This window comes from Ictalurus furcatus, chromosome 13 (genome assembly GCF_023375685.1).
Source record: "Ictalurus furcatus strain D&B chromosome 13, Billie_1.0, whole genome shotgun sequence".
NCBI lineage: Eukaryota > Metazoa > Chordata > Actinopteri > Siluriformes > Ictaluridae > Ictalurus > Ictalurus furcatus.
Genome location: NC_071267.1, coordinates 7,899,131 through 7,920,374, shown reverse-complemented (window position 1 = coordinate 7,920,374; position 21,244 = coordinate 7,899,131). Strand labels below are relative to the sequence as shown.

At 39.8% G+C, this 21,244-nt stretch overlaps 1 protein-coding gene across 1 annotated transcript in view; it reads left to right on the top strand.

Moving 5' to 3' along the window:
- The window catches only part of pcdh15b (protocadherin-related 15b), a 231,843-nt gene that overhangs the window by 141,306 nt on the left and 69,293 nt on the right, over positions 1 to 21,244 (top strand). Inside the window, exons 21-22 of the mRNA XM_053640491.1 lie at positions 2,480 to 2,704; positions 5,527 to 5,643. Of these exons, the coding sequence (XP_053496466.1) occupies positions 2,480 to 2,704; positions 5,527 to 5,643 (342 nt within the window). The remainder of the gene's footprint in view (positions 1 to 2,479; positions 2,705 to 5,526; positions 5,644 to 21,244) is intronic.

Here is a 21,244-nt window from a genome sequence, read left to right as displayed (position 1 = left end):
ATTTGTTATATAGTGTTGATATACAAGTTACTTCATAAAAGTAATGAATTACTAATTACATCATCAATTACATCATGTACTTGCATTACAAATAATATAAACTGGCTTAACAATAAGAGATACTACTTATTGATAGTGTTTTTATTGTTAGTTTGGCAATAGTGTTTTTCCCCAGGACATAACTTACATTTGTTCTTCTCTACATGTGTGAAAAAAATTAAGTAATGGGAATTTTCCATTTAGCAAAACTTAAGCATGAATACTCATTAAACAAAGACAGAAACACTCTTAACTATGACATGGCATAACCACTCTTAACTCTGGCATGGCATAAACACTCTTAACAAGGCATACGCTAAGGAACAGGAAAACAGACAGAGCATGGCAATATCACAACCTGGCACCATTATTAATTCCGTCGTCGTCGTCGTCGTCTTCTTCTTCTTCTTCTTCTTCTTCTTCTTCTTCTTCTTCTTCTTCTTCTTCTCCTCCTCCTCCTCCTCCTCCTCCTCCTCCTCTTCTTCTTCTGTTCATCCTTTCTCCATTAGTCCTTTCTCTACTTTACTTTAATGCGCAGCCACACGAGGGGTTTAAATAACCAGTCAGCATTCTCTTAATTGCCGACAGCTGGCAACACTTGACACAGTTTTAGCGTCCATGCCCACTTCAAGCACGTGTGCGCTCTGAAGCCGCTCGTGCACGTTGTCGCCACAGCGCCATCTGCCAGGGAGATCGTGACAGTGCCTGTTTTTGACCACGCTATTGTCTCATGATTTGGGTTTGTCTGCCTGCCTCTCTTTATTAAAAGCTCTTATTTGCACTTGCATCCGTCCTAACCTCCATTACGTTAATTACGTGACAGCAATGAACCAGCTGAAATCCATAAGTAATTATAGCACCTATCTGTGCAAATTGTGCAAATTAATATCAGCTGGATTAGTAAATTGATGGTCTATAAAAAGGTTTTCATTACCAAAGTGTCACACAAGAAACATCTCATGATAGGTAAAATCAAAGAGCTCTCCCAAGACCTTTGCAGCCTTATTGTTGCAAAACATATTGATAGAATCGGATTCAGATGTATTTCAAAACTTCTGAATCCTACAGTAAGCACCATTGGGGCCATTATATTATATTAAGTGGAAGCAACATCACTCCGTCATCAACCGGCCACACCCAGGAGCTCCCAGAATATTCCACTCAAAAAGAGCTCCAGTAACACTTGGAGGCAGCAGGTGCAATCATCACAGAGAAAACATTAGGCAATGCACTCCACTGCTCATGCTCACCCCAGAGGACTCCATTACTAAAGAAAATACATGTCAAAGCTCATTTAAAGTTTGCTACAACTCATTTGGACAAGCCTATGGAATACTGGTAGAGTGTAGTCTGGTCAGAAGAGAGCAAAATTTAACTTTTTGGCTGTCATACTACACACCATGTTTGGAGAAGAAATGGTACTACACATCTCCCTAAAAACACTATACCAACAGTGAAGTTTGGAGGTGGAAGCATCATGTTGTGGGGCTGTTTTTCATCGCACGGTACTGGCAGACTTCATATAATTGAAGGAATGATGAATGGAGCCCTTTACTGGGAGATTCTTGAGAAGAATCTGCTGCCATCCACCAGGAGACGTGGTTGGACCTTCCAGCAGAACAACGATCCAAAGCATACAGTAAAGGAAACTCTCAATTGGTTTCATAGAAAAAAAATCAAGGTGATAGAATGGCCCAGTCAATCATTCATTTATCAGTATTTAATAGTACTGTGTCTAATTTTATTGTTCTTTAATATGAAGTCGGCTCACTGTGAAAGGTCTGAAAATTATGTGAGGACAAAATACCCTTCCTATGGTGAAATTATGAGACATGTTCTACTGTAGACTGTGTAGTTATGAAAACTGCAGGTTTGCCTGAGATGAAATTGGTGTCTTATAGTATTTTATAGCACATTGAAGCATTTGAAAATTAATTCAAGATACACCAACACACTGATTGTGTAAGAACAACTACTATGTATTTGCATTTCATTTAACGTGTAATAAATAAAATAGAAGAAATATAACCATGAAAATTACGTCGATCTTTATATCCATCTTTATTTATGGCCCACAGACAGTTTTTCTGCTATGTCTATTAAACTGGTTCCTTATCTACATAATATGATCTCTGCAGAAAACCTAGGAAAGTTTAGAAAGTTAATAAGATCATTTCTCATTCATATTTATCATCGATTTTAGGAAATATATTTCAGTTTTCTTAAAGTAGAAGTGTCAAAGCATGTTATAAGGAGAAAAGCCCAATTTTGGTGGAAGCCCACTTTTTTTCATCATTTTGGGATGAAAACATCTTGACATTTCGCAGATTTCCCACATTACCACACATATACCCAACAGTTCATGTTTAAATTCCCTGCTTTTCAGATTCTCTTGTGTTGTACGTGCTTATTGAACAGTTCACTCTCTTACTTAATTTAGGCTCTAGATGCAGACCCCAACTCGCACATCACCTACCGTATCAGGACACCAGAGGCCAGGAAACTCTTTGAGCTAAACCCTGTTACAGGAGAACTGAAGGTGCTGCACACACTGGACTTTGAGAAGCTCTCTCCTGAGGAGACCACGCAAACCTTTGTATTGGAGGCAGTGGACAGCGATGGCAGTATGCCCCCCGGTTTAGCTACTGTTACAGTCACGATAACGGTAAGCCAATGCTTTAACTCCAGACTCAGCACTGTCCATTCAGAAGACAAGTTGTCTGCATAATTGATTCACAATTCCCCAAAACAGTTAATGCCCAAGTCTTAGTAGTCTCTTGTTTCACTGGATAATTTCACCTGGATGCTGTCGATTTGTATCTAAGAACTGATGCTCTAATCATAAAGACTGTTCTTTGCTTATCCCAGAACTATTTGTTCATACTGAACATTCTTTAAGTACTTAAACTTAGTACTATTTGTCTTTATAGCATACAGTTGTAACAGAGTAATGATTTACACCGATCAGCCATGACATTAAAACCAATGACAGGTAACGTGAATAACAGTAATTATCTTGTTACAACAGCACCTGTGAAGGGGTGGGATATATTATGCAGCAAGTGAACAGTCAGTCAGTTCTCAAAGTTGATACTTTGGATGCAGGAAAAATTGGCAAGTTTAAGGACCTGAGCAACTTTAACAAGGACCAAATTGTGGTTTTAATGTTATGACTGATCTGTATATAATCCTGCATAAGAAGTTTTTGCCATTGTTACGACTTTTGCCTTGTTACGACTTTTACTTTCTATAAACAGTCAAGTTTGATCGACTTCTCGGCACTCCGCCAAGGCCTGCGAGGAGCCCTGGCGGGGCTGATCCGAGGACCTCACTAAACCATCCGATCGGTAGTAGCGACGGGTGGTGTGTACAAAGGGCAGGGACTTAATCAGTGCGGGCTTATGAACCGCGCTTACTGGGAATTATTGCAATCCCCAGTCCCAATCACGAATGGGGTTCAGCGGATTACCCGACACTCTACCCGCGTAGGGTAGGCACATGCTGGTCTGACCATTTTGGCGCGCGTGCAGCCACGGATATCTAAGGGCATCACAGAACTGTTATTGCTCCATCTTGCGTGGCTGAACACCACTTGTCCCTCTAAGAAGTTGGACGTCATCTGTGAGGGGCCGTGTAACTATTTAGCATATCAGAATCTCATTCGTTATCGGAATTAACCAGACAAATCGCCCCACCAACTAAGAACTCCTTGCACCACCACCCAAAGAATCGAGAAAGAGCTATCAATCTGTCAATCCTTCTCATCTTGTTCATTATGGATTTAAATGTATATGCTGTATATATCTATTGTTAAACAAGCTATTAAATCATGAATCGATATTTTTTTAAGAGAGTAGATTATTTCCCCTATTGTGTACATTATCCAGCCCTAATGCACATTGTTTACAAGTGTTTACAAGTGGCCATTCATTTTTACAAAATTCTCTCAGCACTGTGGCTTCCCGATGCTGAAGGATTCTGGAGATGAGACATCAGACCCATGATGAATGCCAATTAGCCTTCAGTGAAGGGCAGCTGCCAGGTTTAGTACCAGTGACTGAAAGAGAACACTGTTGTGATATTTTTCAAGTGGATTGATATTCCTAAGGTCTCGCAATTTCTTTAATCTCGGCGACCAATAAGGCTCACTCCCTCAGCCATAAATAAGATTAGGCATATTTTTTTATTTAAAAATGCCCATGATTTATCACATTTTCCTCACATGAAGTGATTTCTTTTTTGTTTTGGCTGCCATCTGTTTGGCTTGTGTTCATGTCACAGGAGCTCCTTTTCATCACATTCACAAAGCCGTGCTGCATGGCAAGGCAGCGAGCATATTATGTTCTCTTTAGTCTCAAAAGAACAGCTAATTGTCTTTGCAGATGAGTTCTGGGACTGTTTATTAATTTTCTCCTCTTTTCATGCCGCAGCTAATTGATAATTAGTTGCTGCGGAAAATGAGAAAGCACAAGTCCAGGCAGTCAATGAATATGTTACCTGATGCATGGAGGCTGAGTAATATCAGCGTGATTAAGATGTGATAGTGCCCCTGGGGTGTGGGTCCTGATGAGGAAAGCTATAACTGGAAGACTAACACTTACAGAGCAGCTCGCTACACTTTTATTATTATTATTATTTTTGTCTAACAGAATAAAAGGCCTGCATTTTTTTTTTTCATTTCTGACAGGAAACCACACCTGCAGATATGAGGATATGGAAAATGGAAAAAAAAAAAAAAAAAACCTACAGCAGTTTCATTCCAAAGTGCATTCTGCAATACCCGATTGTTTTTGACACACGAGTAAACAGCTCAGTTTTATTAGTCAGGAGCTCAGATCAACCCAAGGACATCTTTGAAAGGCCAACTCCTGCAGGAGGGGCCATGGTGGGGGGAAAGGGGTGTGTAATTTAGGTAGCTGAACTGCACTGGCCTCTCCTTGGACTCAGAGAGGCGTGTTGTATTGACGACGAGAGGGCAGAGCCGTCTGCCTCATCAGCATTCATTTCACAAAGTCGTACTACTCAGATCCTTCACCAAGTCCTCCACAAATAAACTTCATAGCGAAAAGTCACGTCCTCCACTATTCCCCTTCAGCTCAGCTTCTTCTCTGTCTTATTCTGCTTTATCTTCTTTTTTCTAGTGTCACTGACTTTTATGCTCTCTGCATTCTCAAAGGCTATAATTATCTCTCATCCAAGGTTTTTTTTAAGGGGGCTTGAGTCCCTGGGCACATAAAACCAAGTCACATCCTTAATACTGTTCATGATCTGCTATTGAATAGATGCCATTTTTGTTTAGTGCAGTGGAGGAACCAGGTAATGGGGTTCTGCTCACACAACGGTTTAGAGCCACAATTGCAAGCTTGGCTGAGAGAGAGAGAGAGAGCGAGAGAGAGAGAGAGAGAGAGAGAGAAAGAAAGAAGGAAAGGACGGTTGTGTAAAGGTGCCATTAATCAGGCTTTCATTCTCTTCTCTGTGTTTGCGAAGGACATGAACGATTTTTCGCCCATCTTCAGCCAGACCCTGTATCGAGGCATGGTGGCGCCCAATGCTGTCAAAGGGACCATCGTGACCACTGTGCATGCTGAGGACCAGGACACCACAGTAAGTGTGTGTGTGTGTGTGTGTGTTTGTGTGTGTGTATGTGTGTGTGTGCGTTTGAATGTGCTGTTTTCCCTCCCCACACTGACAGTTAGATTTTTTTCCCTTTCCAGTCATGCATAGTAATCCATATTTATTCATCACTTGGCAGACATTATTGGAAAAAAAAAAACATATTTTACTTTTTTTTTCTGAATACATTTTTATATCACCCTATGACACTCTTTAATACTATTTTGACATGATATATAAAAACAGCATTATTTGGATTTGAATGCAGAACATTTGTTGTAGATATTTAGATTTAGATAAGAGTTGCTGTAAAAAGAAATAAATAAATAACTTTCCCTACTTTTAAATGTCACTCAAAATGACTGACTCTCTACATCGCATGAAAGATTTATTTGAACTGCTCACTGTTATTGGCCCAGAGCAACCAATCACCACACAGCAGAACAGACAGAACAGGATACTGGCTGAAACCAAACCGCATACTAACTGACTACTACACAGTAAAATCCCTAGTGTTGCATTAACATGCAGAGTGTTCATTTGTGTCCATTGGACTGGGTGTTAAATCAACACCAGGGATTTTACACTACATCAAGTAACATGTTGTGCGATACTATTATCACATATTATTATGCAGCTTGATACATGATGATATGCACAGCTCTTCAGTTAGTGTGCAAAAAGAATGAAAATGCTGAGCAAAAAGAGCCTTGAAACCTTTACCATCCATTACTACAAGTGGCAAATAAATCTCCATAACCAACTCTCCCCTCTCCTCATTCTCACAGAACTGCACATTTCCCTCAGGTTAGTATGACTATAAGCAACTGATTTAGCTTGTGGTTTACTGACATTAAAGATTTCAGTAAAGTCTCAGCACATTTCTGCTTAGCTTTGAAACAGCGACGTCTTTTCCCAACACTATTAGCAAGATGTTGTCAAGATAATGAATATTAATGAGAATGCGTGGCCTCGTTTTATGAATAATAATCACTTGTAGGCAGTGTCAGGCAAGTCTGAGAGGCAAGGAAAGGCACTACAACATTCCACCATAATATACACTCATCCACCACTTTAATAGGAACACCTGCACCCCTGCTCATTAAGCAACACAATGCATAAAATCATGCCGGTATAGGACAAGACATTCAGTAATGTTCGTACCAAACTTCAGAATAGGGGAAAATGTGATATCAAGTGATTTTGACAGTGGCATTGTTGTTGATTGTTGCCAGACTGGTTTGAAAATCTTCTGGGATACTCACACAGTCTCTAGGGTCAAAAGACATTCAAGGAGCAGCAGTTCTGCTGGTGGAAACACCTTGTTAATGAGAGATATCAGAGGAGAATAGCCAGACTGGTTCAAGCTGACAAGAAAGCTACAGAAATGTAGCAACTCTTTACAACCATGGTGATCAGAAAAGCATGTCAGCTGTATAGGTGTTCCTATTACAGTGGCTGGTGAGTGTATACAGTACCCTCCACTAATCTTGGCACCCTTGGTAAATATGAGCAAAGAAGGCTGTGAAAATTTTCTTTATTGTTTAACCTTTTGTCTTTTGTTCAAAACATTCACAAAAATACTCTGCTCTCACTGATCTCAAACAATTGCAAACAAAACACAGGTTTATCCCCCCAAAATATTTTTGTTAAATATAGGTGTGCACCCTTTTAGTCGATACTTTGTGCTACCTCCCTTTAGCACCCATAACAGCTCTGAGTTTTCTCCTATAATGCCTGATGAGGTTGGAGAATACATGGCAAGGGATCTGAGACCATTCCTCCATACAGAATCTCTGCAGATCCTTCAGATTTCAAGCTCCACACTGGTGGGCTCTCCTCTTCAGTTCATCTCACAATTTTTCTATGGGTTTCAAACAGAGCTCAATTTGATCCTTCCGGAACAGGATCTGGCACCTCTAAAATATAGCACACCTGCGTTCTGGAATCTTTTTATGCAGATCCGGCACCTCTGCAGCTGGATGTAAAGTCTCCTGCAGTAATATTATCAAAACAAATACTTTTAGATTTTAATTCACCAAAAGTAAAATAGAACAACAACAAAAAAAAGGCAATAGAAATGCTCAAATATTGCTAATAGCCAATCAATAGCCTCTTTCACATAATGTAATCATTTCAAGTTCAAAGTTCATCTGAATTTGCTGTCACGAAGCGAAGCCTACAGTCATGTAGCATGCGTTGTAGAGTGTGTCATGGTGAAAAGAAAGCAGTTATCATTACCAGCATTTTTTAAGAACACAAACAAAATCCTAATGTAGCTTTGTTTTTGGAATTGTTTTGGGCAAATGTGTTTTGTAGGTAACTGAGGTGTCAGCACATAAGCTGATAGAATGTGCAATCCATAAATGTTTCCCTTAGTACTGAGAATACTCACTGCTATTAGCATAAGTTCGTAATGCTAACTCTTCCAAACAGCTTATGGTGATGTAGGTGACTTTGGATAATAGTTTTGGAGACTTTCTGACCCCAAGACTTAACTAACTTCTGCAATTCTTCTGCTGTGATCGTTGGAGAGTTTTTCACAGTTTTCTTCACAGTGCATTGAGATAATACAGACACACATCCAATTCCAGGTTGATTCACAACATTTCCAGTCGACTGGAACGTCCTAATTATTGCCCTGATGGTGGAAATGGGCGTTTTCAATGCTTGTGCTAGCCACTTCCCATTTTGTGAAGCTCAATAACCTTTTGCCACACATCACAGCTATATTCCAACCCATTGTGATGAATGACTAAGGGAATTTGGTCTATGTGTTACCTCATATACCCCTGTGAAACAGGAAGTCATGGTTGAACAATTTCCTGTTCCCAGTCAGTTAGGTGTACTAAAAAATGTAAAATATCAATGGGAATATTTTTGCACACCCATATTTAAGAATTATTTATTTATTTATTTATTTATTTATTCATTTATTTATTTATTAACTGGTGTTGCGTTTGCAATTGTATGTTATCCATAAGAGTATTTTTTATGAATTTTCTTAACAGAAGATCAAAACGTTAAACAAAGACAATGTTTCACTGCCTTCTTTACTCATATTTACCAAGGGTGCCAATATTAGTGGAGGGCACTGTAGCCATGATTTTTGGAGTTAAGATCACCTATGATGTGTTTCACAGAAATTTAGGAATGATACAAAAATATCTGAAAAAAAAAGATACAGGACCGGGAGCTTACTGTGTGTGTGTTTTGTAAGTGCAGCATGGCCTTTCTATTCTCCAAAAGTTTTCCTTCTCTCCAGATGGCCAGTCTGTGTCAGAATGAAACTAAAAATAAATTTGTATGTATTTAGCAGCTTTACTGGAATGCCAAGCCATTTAGCCACATCATGACATGTTTTATGCCTGACTTTGTGTCAAGCATGAGCAATGATTGTGGTGAAATGGCGCATTCAAAAAGTTTTTTTTTCTCAAGTTTGAGTCAGGGGGCCACAGTGGCTTACTGGTTAGTATGTTTGCCTCCGAGGTTGATGGTTCAAATGACACCTCCATCACATGTGTTCTCCTTGTGCTTCAGGGGTTTTCTCCAGGTACTTCAGTTTCCTCCCCCAGTACAAAGACCTGCATTGTAGGCTGATTGGCATTTCCAAATTGTCCATAGTGTGCGATTGTGCCCTGTGATGGCTTGGCACCCTGTAGAGGGTGTCCTCTGCCTTGTGCCCTGAGTTCTTGGGATAGGCTCCAGGCTCCCAAATGACCCTATGTAGGATAAGTGCTATGGAAAATGGATGGAGAGATATGAGATGGAAGTTTGAGTCATATGAGTCAGAAAATCTCAACATTTTTGTATCCATTAACTTTAAAATATCATCCACAGGCCCCACCAGTAAATATTTATTTTATGAACATTATTTAAATGTTATATAGCTTTGTATTCCTGAAGTCCAAGTTAACATTATTTATATCCCTGCTCATTTTTGAGTTGTTGAGATTTGGACTAAACTCATTCCATTCAAGGGACCAGTCAGCCCAGCTAATAATTATAACACCTCAGTAATATATGGAATAGCTTTTATAATGCTGGGTTGTGATTTAATAAATTAGACCCTAGGGCCTAGGCCAGGGGTGGGGAACTCATTTGGAGTAGGGGGGCACATTGGCTATTGATCTTGACACTTATTTATCGCCCAAAAGGGAATTCTGATATAATTTTTCATATAACAGCCATAACAGGCAGGATTAGGGTAACACACAACATGAAGGATAAAACTGATACAAGACCAGATTATTTCACCACAACACACTGAAATTGTAATTCAAATGTACTTCATCCTCAATTTTAATGAAATTGCATTTCAAGCAAAAGAGGAAGACAACAGACTGTTGTTTAAGTACTGCAACCAACTCATTTACCTTGTCTGTCCATGCCTGGCCAGTATACTGGCTGTACCTCGCATGATTTGTATCGTAATGCCACCGAATATAGTAGGCATGTATAGCCTAAGGACGCCGACAAGAGGACCTCTAGTGAATCTATAAGTAACTACATCTGCATGTGGATAATTCTTTACATTTCCATTAAACTACTACATTACATTTCCGTTACTTGGCCTACAGGCTGCATGGAATCATCAGGCGGGCCAGCCACGGCCTGCGGGCCATATGTTTTGCATCCCTGGCCTAGGCTGTGCTTCACAGACCCTTGGGTTCCCTAGACCTCACTTTAAGAACTACTGATTTAAGTGGCAGGGCTCTACTTTTTGTCATACTCATGTCAGTTGCACCTCTTATAACCATCCTGTGGCTGTTATGACATCTCTCACTTTCACTAGAATCAATCAAATGAGCACAAGCATCTACTAACCACTTTCTTTGCACAATCATCATTGTCTAACCTTAGAAAATACATTTTGTTGCACATGTGAATGTCGTCCACTGTGAAAAAAAATCATTGCTATGTGCTCTCCCTGCACTCTCCAATGACATTTGCCCAGACTCAGTAGCTGATTGAGTAATGGTGCTTAGCACCACGGGGTGTGTGGGTAAATGTCTCTTTTGTTTATAAATCATAGGCCTGGGCAGTCAAAAGCACTGCCTAAAAGTACAGTGGTTCCTTCAGCCTAAGATTTGACTTGCCAAATTTGATCAGCCTACTGTTGCCAAATTTCGCTGATACTGATGCTTTCTGTGGTAGATGTGCCTGCTTTGTAATATTGTAATATTGGATTGCCAGTGCTGTATTAGATCATCCACACATCCGGAATGGGAGTCCTTCACAGGCCGTCATGCACACACACATTCACACAGCTAGAGGCCATTTAATATAGCCAATCCAACTACTAACATGGGAGGAAACTGGAGGACAGAATGAAACCCCCACAGACATGGGAAAACATGCACAGAAACTATGTACAGACAGTAATTTAAGGTTCGAACCTGGAACCCTGGAGCTATGAGGCAGCAATTGTTCTATCAGATCAGTTATTTTCTTTTGTCCTAGATGCTGATTGCATAGTTTCTACTTTGTTTAGAAATGTTGAGCTCTTAAATATTGTGGGAGTGTCCTTGGTTTTTGCTGCTTTGGCACCAAATGGCAGGGGTGCAGTATGCAAAAATCATAAAGCCAGCCAAACGAGAAAAAAAATAGTTTCTATGAAAGAACTGAAGAAATGACATATTTGAATTCCATAAAATTATTAATATAAAAAGATATTCTAAAATAAGTGTATTTAATTTGATAGTATAATACTAAATATGTAACTAGGATTCGATCATGAGCTGGATAGATGCAAACACTAGAGGATTTCTTGACAATAATAAGAATAAGAGAACAAAAGCACAAAGCAATGGAATAAGAATCAAGGCATCAAAAACTGAAACTAAGAATAACCAACAATGGAAATGTAAACAAACTAAACTAGAAATGCAGCAAACTAAACTTAGCAGAAACAAGGAGATATAATAGAAGAAAAACTACAGGAAGCATACACCGATCAGCCACAGGTGAAGTGAATAACACTGATTACAATGGCATCTGTCAAGGTGTGGGATATATCAGGCAGCATGTGAACAGTCAGTTATCAAAGCAAGCAAAGTATCTGAGCAACTTTGACAAGGGCCAAATTGTGGGTCGGAGCATCTCCAAAATGGCATGTCTTGTGGGGTGTTCCTGGTATGCAGTGGTTAGTACCTACCAAAAGTGATCCAAGGAAAGTCAACTGGTGAACCAGTGACAGGGTCATGGGCACCCAAGGCTCATTGCGAGTGGGGAATGAAAGCTAGCCTGTCTGGTCCAATCCGACAGAAGAGCTTCTGTAGCACAAATTGTTGAAAACAGTTACTGCTGGCTATGATAGAAAGGTGTCAGAACACACAGTGTATTGCAGCTTGCTGCGTATGGGGCTGCGTAGCCACAGACCAGTCAGAATGTCCATGCTGACTCCTGTCCACTTCTGAAAGCGCCTACAGTGGGCATGTGAGCATCAGAACTGGTCTATTGAGCAATGGAAGAAGGTGGCCTGGTCTAATGAATCATGTTTTCTTTTACATCATGTAAAAGGTGCATGTGCGTCACTTACCTGTGTACCAGGATGCACTTTGGGAAGAAGGCAAGCCAGTGGAGTCAGTGTGATGCTCTGGGCAATGTTCTGCTGGGAAACCTTGGGTCCTGGCATTCATGTGGATGTTACTTTCACACATACCACATACCTAAACATTGTTGCAGACCAAGTACACCTCTTCGTGGCAACAGCATTCTCTAATTACAGTGGTCTCTTTCAGCAGGATAATGCTCCCTGCCACATTGTTCAGGAATGGTTTGAGGAACACGACAAAGAGTTCAAGGTGTTGACTTGGCCTCTAAATTCTGCAGATCTCAATATGATCGAGCATCTGTGGGATGTGCTGGACAAAAAAGTCAGATCCATGCAGGTCCCATCTTGCAACTGTTTGTTGTCGGTACACAAGCTGTTTTGTTGACACAAGGGAGACCTACAAATATTAGGCCGGTGGTTATAATGTCTGACTGATTGGTGTACAAGAGCTAACCAGGATGATCTAGGATGATGTCGAACATGATATTCAAACCTGTAGCAAGACCTCAATACAAGGTTATCGCTAATACACAGATGTCTAGCAGCATAGATATATAAGATCAGGTTATAACTGTGAAAACATGAAAGAGAGCTGTCAAATAGTAGCAAACACATAGAAGATGCAAGGCTTCATTACAAGAGTGTTTTTACAAGCAGTTTAAAGAGTCCTTGATGGTGCATGATCGTGACACACAGGAGTCATTTAACAGGGAAGGCAGGACATTGGTTGCACACTGTAAATTGCTGTAATATCTCAGGGTTATAGGGGGCAGTCACAAGCCACACCCCCTTCAAAGGGCTATGCACAATAAAGCACAGAACCAGGCAGTTTGTATACAGCCACTGTTGTCCTAAAAGCTTATTTCTCTATAGTTTATTGCAGAGACTTTTTTTTTACGTTCTTTGGCCTATTGGGAAGCCTAATGGCCTCTGATTATTCAGATTTGTTCTGACGCCACTGTGCATGATTATGTTTGTGTGATTATTTGTTTGGGCCTTTGTTTAAATATTAATGAGGTGAATTCGCTAGCATTTTCAAATCCGATGTTTTGTATGTAGCATCCGGGGACAGTCCTTGGTAAAGCAGCAACACAGTTTTAAATCTATAATTCATAACTCATTGGTCTCACTAAGAAAGCAATTTTTGTAGAAGATATAAATAAATACTAGACTTGCATTACTACATGTCTGACAGGACACATGCTAAAGTATTGTATGTAATGCATTTTTGCAGCATTCATGTGGTATGTTTTAAATTTGTACAAATCTATTTTTATGGTTATGGTCCAAATATGTTCCAGGAGAAATTGGTTCTGGCAGCATGTGTTATATGTGTCACCGGGTTGTCTTAGTATGTCTAGTCCGCTTTTATTAATAAGCTGGGTGTGTGTGTGGGTGTGTGTGTGCGTGTGTGGTTTACATGTAAAACAGCAGAGGCATCTCCACAGAGCTCAGTCTGGTGCCTGCAGCAGACAACCTGCATCCCTGTAGATCTCTCTCTCTCTCTCTCTCTCTCTCTCTCTCTCTCTTCCTCTCTCTCTCTCTCTCTCTCTCCCTCTTTCTCTCACTAAAATATACTCAAAGACACTGAGACAGACTCTCACTTTTCCTCTCTTTTTCACATACTCTATATTTGCCTCTTTTTCCTATCCATGTCCACAATGACACACACACACACACACACACACACACACACACACATTCTAATTATAGTATATGTATATTTAATATTTATCTATAGTATACTCAAACATATCTCCACCATACTCTTATACTCGTAACTGTATGAATATCTGAGTATACTCGACTGACACACCACTGCTTCATTCCCTCTCTGAAATTCCCACACTGTTTTCCGAGGTTAGTGTTAACAGAAATGCCAGTGCAGATGCAATGTGACCATGGTCTCACCTTCCCTGCTGAAAGGCTGCAGGGGGCTGATTTCTGCTCAGTCGTTTAGAACCCATAACTCACCTCATGCCAAAGCTGACCGGAGCAGCCAAACCCCAGCTGAGACTGGCGGTTGAATTGAGTTTGTCACTTGCCTTAGTGTGTCAGCACTTTACAGCATACACAAACTGATCGGAATTCAGTTCTTGTTTATGCTGCTCAATAAGGCTAAGTGGATGTCACATATCCCATAGACGCAGCGGAGGCTTGGCTCTGTGATGAGATTTATTTTTCTTAACCCATCCTAAATGAACCCTGCTCCGGGTATCAGATGGGGCATCGTTATCTTCTGAACTGAAGCGCTTAGTTGCAGATACTGGTAAATTACTGCCATTTATGCCTTTATATGAGGCAGACTGCCATATAGCCATTTGATGAACCCCCATCTTACTGACATGAGTGACATTTCAATGAGTCAGTCTTGGCAAGAAAGTACAGCTTGGGAATACTGTGGCTTCTGATTGAAATGGCAGCACCTTCACAATGTGATGTTTTTTTCTTTTTCTCCTCCATTTGCAGATGTTTTGGTAATTCATTGCATGAAACTGATCAGTAGGAAAATAGCAATGAAGTGTTTACTGTGGCTGTCTGGATGATATGAGATTTGGCAGTGGTAAGAGATAACAGCTAGCAGCAGTCATCAGGGTCCAGGGAAAATAAGGCAGTTGGGAAACAAAAGATAACGAGCAGTTACAGTTTTAGAAAGGACATCTTGATAATAGGCCTCCAAAGGAGATGTGTAGGGAAAAAATGCGCTGACAGTAACTTTTTGACCTTGGAATATTAGACAGCTAATATTTAAATGACATGAATAGCAGTGCTAAAGGCAGTTGCAGGTATTTAACTTTAGTGACTTGCCAATTCACATCCAATAGCTAACTCTCCCTCATTCATAAGACAGCTACCAACCCAGGGAGGGTGAACCCACTGAGAGGAAAGCATTATCTGCCCTCTTACACAAACGTCTATGATTGGCTTGTGTTGCCTTGATTGACAGGGTAGAAAGTAATGCCACCCAGAGAGAACAGACAATTTTCTCTTGGACTCCCCACCATGAATGGCTTTGGCATTGTTTTAATTTGAACTCCCAACCTCCCAGTGATAGGACACATGCTTTTCTGTTGCGCCACTTGGGAACCCTGCATCTTTACTTTTAACCAAATCACTTGTTCAATATAAACCACACTAGCCAAAGCATGATGATTGCTCAAACCAAAACCTTGCCAACCAAACTGGAACCAAGAGATGAGGTACAGTTGCAAGAGGACCCACACAAGAGACCAGCAAGGATCTCTGCCACATGAATGCATGAATACATCCTGGATGGGTCATATCATCATCATATCATATCACATTATATAATATTGTAATCAATATACCATAATAATAAAGCAGATATCATTACATTCCTTGATGGCAAACACTGCATTGACACGAATTCACTCTAATGAAAACCATACTGTTTATACACTTGTAGCAGCAAATCTGTTGGCCTATTTATACTCACATTTATGCAGATTGAGTGACCAGCTTAGAACTGCATTTGCAGATGTTTTGGTAATTCATTGCATGAAATTGATCAGTAGGAAAATAACAATCAAGTGGTTACTGTGGCTGTCTGGATGATATGAGATTTGGGAGTGGTTAGAGATAACAGCCAGCAGCAATCATCAGGGTGCAGGGAAAATAAGACAGTAGGGAAACAAAAGATGATGAGCAGTTACAGTTTTAGAAAGGACATCTTGATAATGGGCCTCCAAAGAAGATGTGTGGGGAAAAATGCATTAAGAGTAACAATTTGACCTTGGAATATCAGACAGCTAAATTTTAAATGACATGAATGGCAGTACTAAAGGCAATTTCAGGTATTTAACTTTAGCGATTTGCCAATTTACACCCATTAGCTAGCTCTACCTCTTTCATAAGACAGCTACCAACCCAGGGAGGGTGAACCCACTGAAAGGATAGAATTATCTGCCCTCTTACACAAATATGTGCTCACAGACACCCATGATTGTCTAATGTCACTCTGCTTGACAGGGGAGAAAGTAATGCCACCTAGAGAGAATGGCCAGTTTTCTCTTGGAATCCCAGCCACAAATGGTTTTGGCATTGTCTGAATTTGAACTCGCAATCTCCCAGTGTTTTTTTGTAGGAATCTTCAAGGTGTTCTTTAGGGAACACAGAATATACTACCCACTAACCACACTACCCAAAGCATGCTGACTGCTCAAACCAAAATCTTGCCAACTAAACTAGAACCAAGAGATACAACTGCAAGAGGACCCACACAAGATCTCTGATACAGAGTAGAAGCAGAAGGGATGAGGAATTATTGAAGTATTGAAGACAACTCATTAATTAATGTTCAGTAACTACTTTTCCTGGTTCCAGACCCTATCCCAGGATCACTAGGCAAAAGATGGGAATACACCCTGGATGAATCATATCATCATATCATATTGTAATCAATATTTTAAAAACAACAACAACAAAAAAAACTTACTTACGGTGTTCTCCTCCCTTCCTATAGCCCTTTCACAACACACAGATAATCCAATAGTATGTACCTCTCTAAAAATTTTCTATCAGTTTCGTCATCATTTTAAATCTATCTCGGCCTCAACCATGGCACCAATATGTAATAACCACCTCTTTCCCCCCTCCTTTACAGATTCCACATTCTCTTTGTGGGAAAAGAAGGGTCTGAAATGCTTTGAGGATCTTTTCATTAATAATGTGTTTGCAAACTTTTCTGAGTTGTCCTCATCATTCAGTCTGCCTCCGTCTCACCTATTCCGTTTCTTTCAAATTAGGCATTGTGTCTCCTCCCTATTCGCTGGTTTTCCCTCCTTACCTACAAAGTCTGCATGGGAAGAGGTGTTCAAGCTGAATCCTCATAAGGGTGGCATTATCTCACGGATATATGCAACGATCTGGTCACAAGACGATTTTTACAATATCAAAACCTTTAGTGCTTGGGAAGAGGAATTGGGCCTGGAGCTTGAGGGTGATTACTGGGGCAGAGCGTTAGATAATATACGTACCACCACGTCCTGTGCTAGACTTAGTTTCATACAATTTAAAGTGGTCCACAGAGCTCACCTCTCTAGGAGTACACTGTCTAAAATATATTCCAATGTGACTGACGTGTGAAAAATGCAAACTTTCACCCTGTAACCTCAGTCATATGTTTGCACTCTGTCCCAAACTGCAGAACTTTTGGAACTCTTTCTTTGAAACTATGTCCGACGTTCTTAAAATTAAATTGGATGTCTGTCCTTTAATTGCCATCTTTGGTGTTTTATCTCAACGTCAGCCTCTGAACCATAAACAAGCTAGTGTTGTGGCCTTTGCATCGTTACTTGCTCGGCGCAGAATATTGTTGTCTTGGACCTCTCCACCACCCCCCTCTATATCAGTCTGGCTTAAAGACTTAATGTTCTTTTTAAAACTTGAAAAAATCAAGTACAACATCAGAGGCAGGGGTGACTCATTTTTGGAAAAATGGCAACAATTTATTACCTACTTCAATGATGTACGCACCCTGGAGGTGGATTGAGGAGAGATAGACGGTAAACACTAATCATCTTACCTTTTTTTTTTTTTTTTTGTGTTTTTCTTTGAATGTTTGTTTGTTATTGTCTTTTGTTTTCCACTTTCTTTTGGTTTTGGCTGTGGTTGTTTTGTTGGGGTGTGGTGTTATAATGTGTAAAATGCAAATTTCCAATAAAAATTCTGTGATCAAAAAAAAAAACGTACTTACTACACCTCTACTCTGCGCACTTTGCTTTTCTAGAAGTCAATTAAAAGATCTTGGTAGCACTACTTGTATTGTTCTCCGCTTGATATATCGCTTTGCTTGTATTTCCTCATTTGTAAGTCACTTTGGATAAAAGCGTCTGCTAAATGAATAAATGTAAATATACCATAATAATAAAGCAGATATCATCACATTCCTTGATGACAAACACTGCGCTGACATGAATTCATTGTAATGAAAACCATACTGTTTATACACTTGTAGCACCAACTCTGTTGGCCTATTTAAATTCACATTAAAAGTAGGTTTAACATATTATGCATATTATACAGAAGTGCATGATCTTCAGTGCATTTTTATTCAGCCGAACGGAAAAATTGTGTTGACTAGGTGACTCACAACTGAAGAAATATAGGCCAAAACATCAAACTCTATGTTCTATGTTTTATAAAAAGTGTTCTGGTTAATCTCTTTTGGCTGAAAAGCCAATTTGTTGATTCTTATATTTGCAGACAAGCGAGAATCTAATCTGAGATAACTCACCAGGTCTGTTTTTGAAACTTTAATCAACGCATTAAATGTGCCCCATGATATCTGTGACCATACATCACCTATAAATTTTTAATCTCTGTTTTACTGAGAGTGCAAAGAGAAAAAGTGCACTAAGCACATATTGTCTTTTACAAGTGAGGCCTCTAAGGAAGAAAAGGAGAGTAGTGACAGCCAGAAGCTCTATGTCTCGGCAGCTGAGGAGCTATTTGGGACTAATTAGTTTGCTCAAGGGCGCAATGTTTGTGTGCAAAAGTATTAGCCTTCCAATACAATTCCAGTTGTCTATACCCTCAGGAACTCAAGTCTCGGCTCTTGTCTATAACCTCAAGTAGTTTCCGTTCCTGAATGAAACAGAAAGGATTTTACAATTGGACAGCACCCAGTGTTATTTCTCTTCAAATTACACTCGTCCCCATTGCTTCCTGAGTGTGAGGTTATTGTTTTTTTTATGGGTACTTCTGGGTATTTTGAAGCCTAAAATCTCTGTTCCATAAGTCTTTTTTTCAGTTGTAAATTACAATTGTTAATGAAGGCAAAAGTAATGACAGTCTGCTGGGCTTTCAGTAGTGGGAGTCCCATTACATCTCTAATTTTCTGACTTAACTAAGATGTTTTTTCCAATGTGATATGCAGTTAACAAAATCCTATATACAGCTTGAGCGATAATCATTCAATGAAGTGGTATGAAATAATCCTTCTTAGAATGAAACACTTTGCCCCTTTTAACAGGGCTCATTTGTTGTGTAAATCACTGACTTGGCCATGGAGAATTTTAATTGTGCTATTCCCAGTACCCTTGATACCAACCAAATGCTCTAAGTGCCAAAGAAGAATGTTATGCTCTACAGTATCAAAGGCAGCTGTAAGGTCTAGTAGCATCAACACAGTATTTTTACCAGCATCCACTGCCAGTAAAATGTCATTTGACACTTTTAACAAAGCAGATTCTGTGCTACGATAAGCATTGAAACCAGATTGTAAAGGTTCCAATAACGTAGCTGAATTTAAAAACAGGATCAATTTTCTCTAACAGCTTTGACAGAAAAGATAGCTTAGAGACAGGCCGATAATTATTAAAGCAGCCTTCATCCAAACCCTGTTTCTTATGCAAAGGTTGAACAATAGCATGCTTAAAACAATTCGGGACCACCCCAGCATCCAAAGATCATCAACACCTGGATACTGGGGCCAATTACGGAAAAAGTTGCTTTTATAATCTCAGAGGGAACAACATCAAGTGAAGTGGAAGTTATTTTCATCTGGTTAACCAGATCACACAGTTCCTTTAGAGAAACATGTTGAAAATGATAAAAGGAAACCAGTAAAGCCAGCGAATTCAGGGACAGGTCTGCAGACTGTGAAGGAAGAATGAATGGCTATTACTTTATCACCAAAAAACATTAAAAATCTCTCAGAAAGTTCAACTGACGATTCCCCATGGAATTGACAACTCTGATTAATTATTGAATTAATCGTGGTGAATAAAATCTTAGGTCTATGACAGTGTGTAGTTATTAAGTCAGAAAAATACCTAGACCTAGCTGACTTTGTTGCATTCTGAAACTTAAACAGACAATCTTTAAAAGACACAGTTAAACGATCATGCCTCCATCTCTGCTCTGCTTTATGACAAGCCTGTCTGAGAGAACCAGTATTATCATCCAGCCAGTAATAAGACTTTTACTTTGGTTGTTTAAGCTTGAAAGGAGCTAAAATGTTAGAGAAAAATGTGTAAAATAAGGTAATCAAATCATCAGGCCCAGAAAAACACTCTGCAGCACCTAAGATTTTTCACCAGCATTAGCTAGATAACTTTCACTAAACTAAAAGGCAGTGAGTGAATTAATAAAACGGAGTAATAGCCTGAAGGCCTAGTCACAACGGCAGAGCTCACAACAGGGACATTAAAAACAATGGGCTTGTGATCAGAGAAGGAAGCATTTTCAATATTAACATTATCAACAGCGATTCCATATGACAATATAAGGTCTAGAGTATGAACAAGGACATGTGTTGCCTGATTTATATGTTGAATAAGACCAAAGGAATCCAAGACATTACAAAATTCAGTAACCATAGGTCGACTAGGGCAACAGACATGTACATTAAAATCACTCAATAATAACATACAATCATACAGTGGAACAATAGAAGTTGAAAAATCACTTAAAAAAGTACTGTCCAGGTTAGGTGGTCCATAGATCAAAGCACAGAATAGCGAAGAAGAGGTTGACTCTAACGCAACACACTGTACCTCAAATGGCGAATAAATCCCAACAGAAACTGTCCGAACATTAAGTGATTGTTTAAAAACCATAGCAACCCCACCGCCCTTGCCAGCAGACCTTGGAGTACTAATAAAACAACAGTTCGGTGGACAGGGTTCCTCGAAGACTGTTGACTCACCAGCACTAACCCAGGTCTCCGTAAGGAAAAAAAATATCCAAGTTAGGTCTGGCAGAAAAAAGTCATTTAAAATAAAAGTTTTGTTGCACACGGACATAGCATTAACTAGGGCCATTTTCAGAGGAGACTGAGGTAACGAGGCCAGATCCAGTCAAAAGAAATCCAGTTGGCAGAGATTTAAACAGATCACTCTTCTCTGACGAATCCGTAATTGTGGAGGAGCAGAGCAATTAGACGAGTATAGGAAGTCCGGGAATATAGGCAGATGAAAAACATTTCTGTAATCCCATGACCGTCGCTTCAAGTGGAGTCCCTCCAAGCTTATAGTAAGCTCCATCAATTGTATGGAGGAAGCAATTGCCCGT